Below are 9507 nucleotides of genomic sequence, written 5' to 3'. Positions count from 1 at the left end.
TATTGTTTTAATATCGGTATCATTCTTACGTTTAAAGAGGTAACGGTAACTTTTTTGGTAACAGTTCTTGTTGCCTACATGCGATACAATTTTTTAGCGTAATGGAAAATAGTTCTTTTTTTTGGAGGGGGGAGGTTAATTTTTCTCGAAAATTAAGGATGCCTTTATTTTCTTTACTAGAGACATAAGTTTTCAATAACATTTGGGAAAGAACTTCAAATTTAGTGGGGAGAGTGTAAATTTGAGGTTTTCACCCAAACCCTTGCGGCAGATCGGCATCCTTAATGATATCTATGAGAGACGTCTTCGGATAACACGCTCGTACTTTAAAAAAAAATGTTTATTTGTGAAATTTTCCTGACTCTCCACCACTAACCTTTTATTATGTGGAGTTTAGAAGCCAAACCGATTAACTTCATTTTTTTTTTTTTTTTTTTAGTTCTACACATTTTTGACTTGCGAAAGATACATCGTTTTCAGAAGCAAAATTCAACACTTTGTCACTAGAATGCGTAAACATTCTGATCATTCTCACTTAAATACATTATGTCTAAGTAAGTCACTAAAATGCTCACGACTGAACAATTTCTTTTGATGGAGTTAATCGGTTTGGCATCTGAACGATTTATTTAGTACTCAGTAAGTTATGCAATATCACACTTAACTGGGTCGATTTATTTCAAGAATGTTGACAAAATATTGTTTATATTGTAGTACGTATTTCTAATAGCAATTGCCTGTTGTATATCTTCTAACAGTATAGAAATATGTTGTATACCTTAATATGAAGAACTTGACCTTCGGATGGATACATACAGATAACAATAATTAATAAAGAAAAAAAGATTTTAGTGTAAATATTTGTCTTTTTATTCGTGTAAATATACACTCTCAACCATTCTATCTATACATAATAATAATATATATACAAATAGTAAACGTTTCACTTTTATGCTGTATTCACCACACAAACATGTCTCAGGATGTTGTAACACGTACTCATTCAATCAGTCCACAATCAATCAATCAAGCAAGCAATCAACCATGAAAAAAGCCTCTTTCACTTTAAAACTTTCTTCTGACTAGATGTTGTTGATCAGTTCTTTTGTTTTCTCATAACAGAAAAGAAGATGGGTTAATAATAATAATAATACACAACACAACCTTTAACAAGAGGCCTCTACCAAAAAACCGTTAGTCAGAAATCAGACGATGTTTGTGAGATCACCGAGCATCAAGAGTGAAGCGAAGATGGTTAATAAAACGCTGAAGACCAGAAGAGTAGATAGAAAGTAGAAACTCTACTTCATTTTACGTACAGTATGGATAGTTAGGGCAAGTATTGGGATTAACTCCAGCTGGGAATACCTTTCCTCCTGCCTGTGGGTTGTGATAAGAAGGCTGCTGAATGCTGTTGTAGTGGTGGGGTTGAGGGTTGTAGTGCTGGGGTTGTGGGTTATATTGCTGCTGGGGAGCAGGATTGTAGTATTGCTGTGGTGCAGGGTTGTAGGAAGGTTGAGCAGGTTGACCTTGAGGAGTAGGTCCACAGAAAGGGTAGTTGGGGCATGAGGCAGGATTCACACCAGAGGGAATTAGACTTTGTCCAGTTCCTGGATGAACTCCATACTGCTGAGGAGCACTGTAGTGTTGTGGGGGGTTGTAGTGCTGTGGCTGTGGGGCATTGTAATGCTGTGGAGCAATAGAGTTGCTTCCTGCTGCAAGAGCCGTGTTATCGCAGAGAGGATAGTTCGGGCAGAGATGCGGGTTAACACCAGCGGGGTAGCGGTCAGCCTGGCCAAAAGCCACTGCTAAGAGAGCAGCACCGAACACCTGAAACAAAATAGAGTAATATTTAATTAGAAGTCGATACTTTTAATGTATCATTGAAGTTTGACATTGCTAGTGAGATTAAAAACTTACAGGAAGAACATCAAGGTCGTAATTAAAATTAAAGAAAAAAAGTATTTGACAAGATTGATGCTGTCTTTTCTTTTCTTTCCAAACGTAAACAAGTGAAGTAAATTGAAGCAAACAGGGAATATTGAATTACTTAAGCAAGGCAGTAGATAACTATTAAGGTGGAGTAGAATATCGTAAGTGCATTCCTTATCTTATTCTGTTTTAAATTTTACTTCTAACTGTAGTGTCCTTTCTTTAATGGTGTTAATAGAAGAATTAGGACAATCTTCCCTGAAAGCCATCATAATTAACATTTTAAGTTTTGAGGTACTTTTTTTCCATAAAAGATGACTCAAGAACTTCTTGGTTTTAAGTAAAATGTATGTACTACACCGGAATATACTAGGTAAATACGACTTCTTGTACAATTCACGTCGCATATGGAAACAAAAATACATTTTAATGGTGTAAAACACATGCATTTCATGAATTATTGGAACGCGTTCCATATGCTGTAGTATGGTATGTTGTAATGAGCGATAAAAGTTTTTTTTTCCGTTTGGTAATATTTATTTTGGGAATAACATTGGTATGACAAGAACGTAGAGAAAATCACATACTTTTTAATTTATTGAAAACTGTACTCAAATTGTCCTTCCCTTTACAAAGTTATTTAGGAAACTAATTTCATGAAATGGAAAGAACTTTTGTCGCTGACTGTTGTCGCTGACTGTACATTTTGGTTGGTTGGATTGAAGTTTTGCATTCCTTTCAGCACTGAGGCTATATCAGACATAGACCTACAGTTTAAGGTGGAATCCAAACAGCAGTAATTAAGCTAAATTTGAAGGCTCACCTAGCGGGAATCGGACCCGATATATTAAAGGCGCCCGTGCTGGCTACTAAACCAGTGGATATACCTTTGGAAATGTTGTTTCTTGGTGTTATAATGAGTAATTTGTAAGGCATATTAAAACATATGCAGGTACCTTTTCAAGGCGTTACTATTATTTTTTAAATTAGATCTCTCTTCATGTGGTGTTGCTGATCGTTTCCCTTTTTATCTTTCTTTTCTTTTCTAAAAAATAAACATTTTGCTAATGTTCTTCCAACACCAATTTCACAAAGGACACCCTTCAGCCAGATGACTTGTTGGTTAGGCGATGTATGGTCAGAGCATTAACTGATTGTTGGGCTACCTAGATCTGAGTTCACTAGTTCTTAATTCAAGCAGCTTTTTTGGGGGGTTGCCTCATAATACTGCATCAATATCAAAAACTTTCTATGGCCATCGCCCATTTAGAATTGAAACAGGAAATATGCATGTTTTTATCTTTAATACCTCTTCGTAACCACTTCTCAGAAACTTGCATTTAAAAAGGAAAGCCTTAGTAACTTTATTATGTTCCGGGCTCGCCTGTGTCTTGTTTGTTTTGCGTTTTGATTGCTCCACAAAAAAGGAAGCATGAAAATAAAAAAAAAGTCTAACTCAACTTCATGTGTTTATATGTGCAAAATTAAGCATAATCATTCTTCAACGTTTCGTGTAAGGAAATCGCTACCAAAATTGGTTCCACGCGCAATCATTAGATCAGAAAAAAAAAAAAGATCGTTAATGTCGCCACCTCCAGCTGACTGCTCTGCAAGTTTTCTCTTACTTTGTTTATCTTTTCTTTTTTAAAAAAATTATTTGACGGCGTTGTTTCGGCAGAGACCTATAGCCAGAAGGAAACAGGAGAAAGGGGGAAAGGTACGTGGTGTGTAGGTAGCATATATGACTTTCCTTCAATTAATTCTTCATGCAGTGTAACTCTTTTCCTTCCGTATTAAAAAAAAAAAAAAAAAAAAAAGATATGAGCGTAGCAAAAATCAAAATCGACAAAAAGGTACTATTCTCTAAGTGTAAACAAACCCGTTCCACCTATTGGCGTACGCAGATTTTCATCAAGAAGGGGAGACGGGGATTTCCTCATCCAAATTCGTATCTTTTCAAGTATGGGTGATTTTTATACATAGGCCTATACCTTAATGTATTAATGTTTTTTTTTTAAATGATGTTTTTCTTAAACGAGGGCTTGGCGGCTGTGTTAGAGCGCATACTTCTAGTACGTGGGGTCCCTGATTCGAATCCCGGCCAAGCAAGTTTGTGGTGAACAACACCGTGACCGTGGATTTTCTCGGAGTACTACCGTCTCCTCCTACTTTCTCATTCCACCAAATTTTTCACCATTATTCACTTGCATTAATCATCGTTTCCCTTAGCCTAAAGAGTATAACTGTGGGACGTTAAACAAAGATTTCATTTTCATTTTTCTTAAAAAGGGTGTTAAATCCCGAAACCCTCTTTGCGTACGCCACTGGTTTTTCCTAATCTATATTTTCTTCATAATTTATATTTTCTTTTTTTTCTTTGCAAGTTTGATTTCTTTGCAAGTAAGTTATTAATAAAACATGCATTAATGTTTTCTTAAATACAAATTATGGATAAAACTTCAAATTAAATTTAATAGAATTATTATTTCTCACTGAAGGTAGCCGTGGACTAGCTATCTTTTTGAGATTGGAGAAATTACAGGATAGTGATCGTGTGTGGGACAAATGAGCCGACCACCCCAGGCCCCAAAAATAGAAGGAAAAATTACTCATCACGAAAACTAACGATTTTATTATTTCTAATCCATTCGTGGGATTCATAATATTTAAAGAGAATGAATTATAATTTTGTATATATATATATATATATAGCAAATGTTTATTTCTTGATAACATTTCATTGAACAGGGGTTAAAACCCGGAACCACCTTTTTGCGTACGCCACTGGTGAAATAGATTATCTGCGAATATAGTCGATCAATCTTTTTTTTCCTTATGGGCCTACTGCATCCTCCAAGAGTTTCAAAACAGCTTAGCTGGCTATTCGTAAATCTACTTATTTCATAAACATACTACAGTATTTGATAACACAATTTAACACACAAGAGCTATACAGTCCAGAAGTACAGTCTGTCTATTCGTACCATCTTTGTTCTGTACGGTGGATTTGTCGACGGACGATGAACTACTCAACAAAAAAGCTTGTGAAATTGACTTTAAAAAAAAAAATGAGAGAACATATTTCACAACTCCTTCCGTGTCACTAATATTGGAAATAATATAATGTATATATGTATTGGAATCCATTATTTTTTAAAAAAGAATTTTTAATAATTCTAAATTTCTCTGAGAAGATACATTTTTTTGTGGGTTTGATGGCTACGAGTGAGACGGAATTATTCTAGAATCTCCTAAAATAGCTGTCTTATGTCCTTTCTATTACAAGAATAAACATGTCCCTAAACAGCCTTCAGGGTTAATTTATCATTAATTTAATTACTAAACATACAAATTATGTATAGGTACTAGAAAAGACAATTACAAGAAAAAAGTGCAAAAATGTTCACCTTTTTGACAATAGGAGTACATTTAGAATTTTAAAAAAATTTGAGAAACTTTCGGTACAGAACATTTGTTAAATTCAAGGGCGCCCATGTTGTGGTTTCCAAGGGGGGCAAAAAAAAGCGACATTTCAAATATAGTTTCAAATTTTGCTGTAATTATTCTAAAAATTCTATTGGGTTTTCGATATTCCGAAGTACAATTTCCTCTAAGGGGGCGAGCGCCCCACCTTGTCTCCTGATGGGCGCCCTTGGTTAAATTAGTTTATTTTATGTTACTTTTGTGTATACGATGATTGTATTGTTACTTAAGTTGAATATAAATATATATATATTTTAAAATATAATTTTAACTTGAAATCCGTTTTTCCTGAAAAGCATCTAACATTACTTGTTAAAGAAATAGGAAGAAAAAATATTCAAAGGTATGAACAAGTAGTCAGATGTACAGAGAACATTCTAATTGTTTTTAATGTATTAAGGTTATTAGCCGAAACCATATAAACTTGGATCTACAACTTAGCCCGGGATCCAACCCATACGAGATACACATGCGAATAAACTCGGAACTCCTACATTCAAAGGAAGGAACGCTAAGCACTTACCTTAAATGTTGTTACGGAATTATTAAAACGCAGTTATATACACTTACGAGCGTCAACTACCTGTTCGCTGCCTTCCGTTAGTTAGTCACTTTTCACTATTACTGAACCGTTCTGTAATATCAATCACTTTCGATCATTTTTCTCTCTCCTTTCCCCTTACAGTAAGTTGCAGCGTAAAAGTGAAATGATAAAAATCACAGGTAAGACCCGAACGTCATCTATGTTGAAAATTTGATCGAGATCGGTCTGGTGGTTCAAGAGTTCTTAAGTCACAAACATACTTTCATTTTATTGATATAGAAGATAGATAGATTAGCATGAAATCATAAATTTTTTTCTGCAAAAGGTATAATCTTCACTACAGAGATTTGACAAAGATGGATATGTTTATTTATTTATTTATTTTTATAGACTCTGATATTGCTTTTAGACGTATTACCTTATATGAATAAATCGTGACGGAAACAGTGTCGCTGCTGACATACGTATTCCCGTTTAAACCGTAACAAATCAATCAATGTATGTAAATACAAAATATTGATTCATTTTTATTGCTTCCTAAACTTGGCTTTGCTCTGGACATAGATAAAAAGGAGCGCAGATGAACTGTTAAGTGTTCTCACTACGAAACGGGAAGTTCAAATACCGTAATTGGACACTCTGACAGGTTTTTCCAGGAGTTTCCTTAAGAGTCTTCATCCCGGCGAAATTAAAATACCGCTAATTTTACAGTAATTATGTGATATCATCAAATAGATAAAAGATAATCGAAATGTGGAACAAGAGCGCCCTAGACAATATTGTTTTACATAAGAAACCGTTATCACGACTCACTTATCTGTTTTCGATTTCGAGCCATTTTGAAAATCGGCATTTATTTTTGTGTTTCTAAGCTGAAAACGGAAAGCCACTAGGTGACTTGTGATAAGGGTATCTCACGCAAAATAATATTGTCTAGGGCGCTCTTGTTCTATATTTCAATTATCTTTTATCTATTTGAAGATATCACATAATTACTGTAAAATTAGCGGTATTTTAATTTCGCCGGGATGAAGACTCTTAACCCTACTGGATCAGTGGCGTAGCGTGTCTTGCTACTTAGAGAAAGCTATTATTTTTTAAAGATTCTGAATATTTAATATATTGTTATTAATATTCTGAATTACTCTTAAATTACTATTGCCTTAGTTATTTTAATGCTTTATTTTGTTTACTCAGGGAATTTCGTTCTAAAATTCCTTTCCATTATTTTATTGTTAATTGTTTCTATAATACAAAATAGTTTCGCAAGTCTTTTTAGAAACTAGGTCAATAAAGAAGTGAACATCGTTGATTTGGATAATGCTACAAAATAACACGTTAAAACGTGTATAAATAAGATATTTAGATTTCTCCACTGGCGGCTTTTGGGGAAAGTTACATCGGATAAAAAATACACATTTCATCGCTAGATGCCAAACGAAGAAAATGTACATAATGTCTTTAAAGTTTGTTTCCCTTAGCTCGTAGTAAGGGCACGGTGGCTCAGTGGTAGAGCACTACGTAGGGTCCCCAGTTCGATCCTCAGCCAACTAAGTTTGTGGTGGAAAACATTGTGTCCGTGCTTTTTCTCGGGATACTCCCGTTTCCTCCCACTTTCTCATTCCATCAATTCTTCTATTATCATTCACTTGTTTTAACCATCGTCTCCCTTAGCGTGAAAGCTATAATCCTGAGACGTTAAACTGAAAGATTTAACTTAGATCGAAGGATTTAGATCGAAGTGACCGCAGTGACTTTCCTCAAACGCCGCCAGTGTACTCAACCAAATGAAGCAGGGCAGTATTCAGTATGGGAAATGTATCAAAGTAGAAATGTATTGGTGAATGATTCTGCAATTTTGGTTATTTGTAATCTCTGATTCTTGATAGGTGTGTGTGTGTTCCATGTAGTGGCTTGTTAGCTTGAAACGGAAAATTGACTTGTTTTGCTGAGATAGTTGGGGTTAAAAAAAAAAAGTATATAACAGAATGAAACAAACTTACGAAACGGCAGAATATTGTTAAGTAGGAAAGACGGAAAAAAGAAGAAAGAAAGAAAGAGACTTACCAGCTTAAACATGGCTGAAAGAGACAGAAGAGGACAGCAGAGAAGCAAGAGAAGAGAAGTAGAGTTGATGTGTTGTGTTAAAACCAAGGAAGCCTCTTTTATATGCTACTCTTTGCCATCCACTACGTCATACACCACACCTGATGAAGGTCATTCCTTCTGGCTGATACAATCTCTATAATCGGAGCTGCTCCCACTGATTCATCTAGGCAATCGGCAGTGTGGTCAGCCACAGTATTTTTCTACTAAAATCAATACAATGGACATTGTTTCAGTTTCTTCTTCACTAGGCTGTTTGAAATGCTAGCGGAGTATTTATCTTTGAACCTTAACACGTTTACTGTCGTTGTTGCTAGGAGGGGAGATCAGCGCAATAAAAATGCAAATATCTTCCTGATGACGTGTTAAGGAGTAGGTCTGAAATGTTTTAATGTAAATAAGTTGAAGTATATGGTCCTGTACAGCCCAGGGTTAGCGCCCACATCTTTCGTACTAAGATTGTCGCGTAGGAAAGAAATATTTTGACATCTGGCTTCTCCAAAATACTCTTAATATTTTTTTTTAAATGTTTATATTAGTATGAACGAATGAGTTTAAAGTAATGAGCATGTATTTAAAAAATAGGTTTGGTTACAAATAAGACGTTACAACTGCTAATGCCGGAACAAATTTGGAAAATGTCTTGTTTTGAGGCAAAGGCGTGTCTTGAGGGAAGTTACATCACTACAAATATTAATTTTATCGATGCAAACTAAAGGAATAAAGCGTATCTAATGACAAATAATTCTTGTGTACATCCTTCTGAAGCTCTACCAAGCTTTCTTCCCGTCGGTTGCAGTGATAATACTTTTTTTAAACTTATGTAACTTCCTTCAAGAACCACCGCTGAGAGGAGAATTGAGTCTCATTTCTTGTAGTCTTTCGTTGTACAGAGCAGGTATACGCTACTGGTAAAGGTTCTTGCTTGCAATTGGAAGGTTTCACATTCAAATTCAGTGTGTATTCATAATAACTGAGATTTACTCAGTGCTTTCACTCAGTTCTACTAAGCGAATGCTGGAATTGTAACTTAATGCTCTGGGCGACTTCCTTCCACTTTCTTTCTCACAGTCGATTATGCTTGGTTGTTCATGATTGCAGTAAAAATTCGCTTCGCAGATTGTATCTGGAAGATTGTTAGATAAATAAATAAACGAGATGGAAAATTAAAAATTCAATCTTCACTGATACCAATGGAACACTGGAGACTGCCGTAAGTCTATAAATGATCAAGCAGATTGGCTACGTATATTAACCAGACATGTACCACAAGATTAAGTTTCCTTAAGAGTCTTCATCCCGGTGAAATTAAAATACCGCTAATTTTACAGTAATTATGTGATATCTTCAAATAGATAAAAGATAATCGAAATGTGGAACAAGAGCGCCCTAGACAATATTGTTTTACATAAGAAACCGTTATCACGACTCACTTATCTGCT

At 35.1% G+C, this 9507-nt stretch overlaps 1 protein-coding gene across 1 annotated transcript; it reads right to left on the bottom strand.

Moving 5' to 3' along the window:
* Nucleotides 1-846: 846 nt before the first annotated feature.
* On the bottom strand, nt 847-8104 carry LOC145668112 (uncharacterized). Its single transcript, XM_081735655.1, has 2 exons — nt 8027-8104; nt 847-1830 (listed from the first exon to the last, which is right to left on the bottom strand). The coding sequence occupies exons 1-2, from the start codon at nt 8036-8038 to the stop codon at nt 1312-1314; spliced, it is 531 nt and encodes a 176-aa protein (XP_081591781.1). The 5' UTR covers nt 8039-8104; the 3' UTR covers nt 847-1311.
* Nucleotides 8105-9507: the final 1403 nt, after the last annotated feature.

Source organism: Thermobia domestica, chromosome 13 (genome assembly GCF_964235325.1).
Source record: "Thermobia domestica chromosome 13, izTheDome1.hap1.1, whole genome shotgun sequence".
NCBI lineage: Eukaryota > Metazoa > Arthropoda > Insecta > Zygentoma > Lepismatidae > Thermobia > Thermobia domestica.
This window is presented reverse-complemented; position numbering and strand designations above follow the sequence as displayed.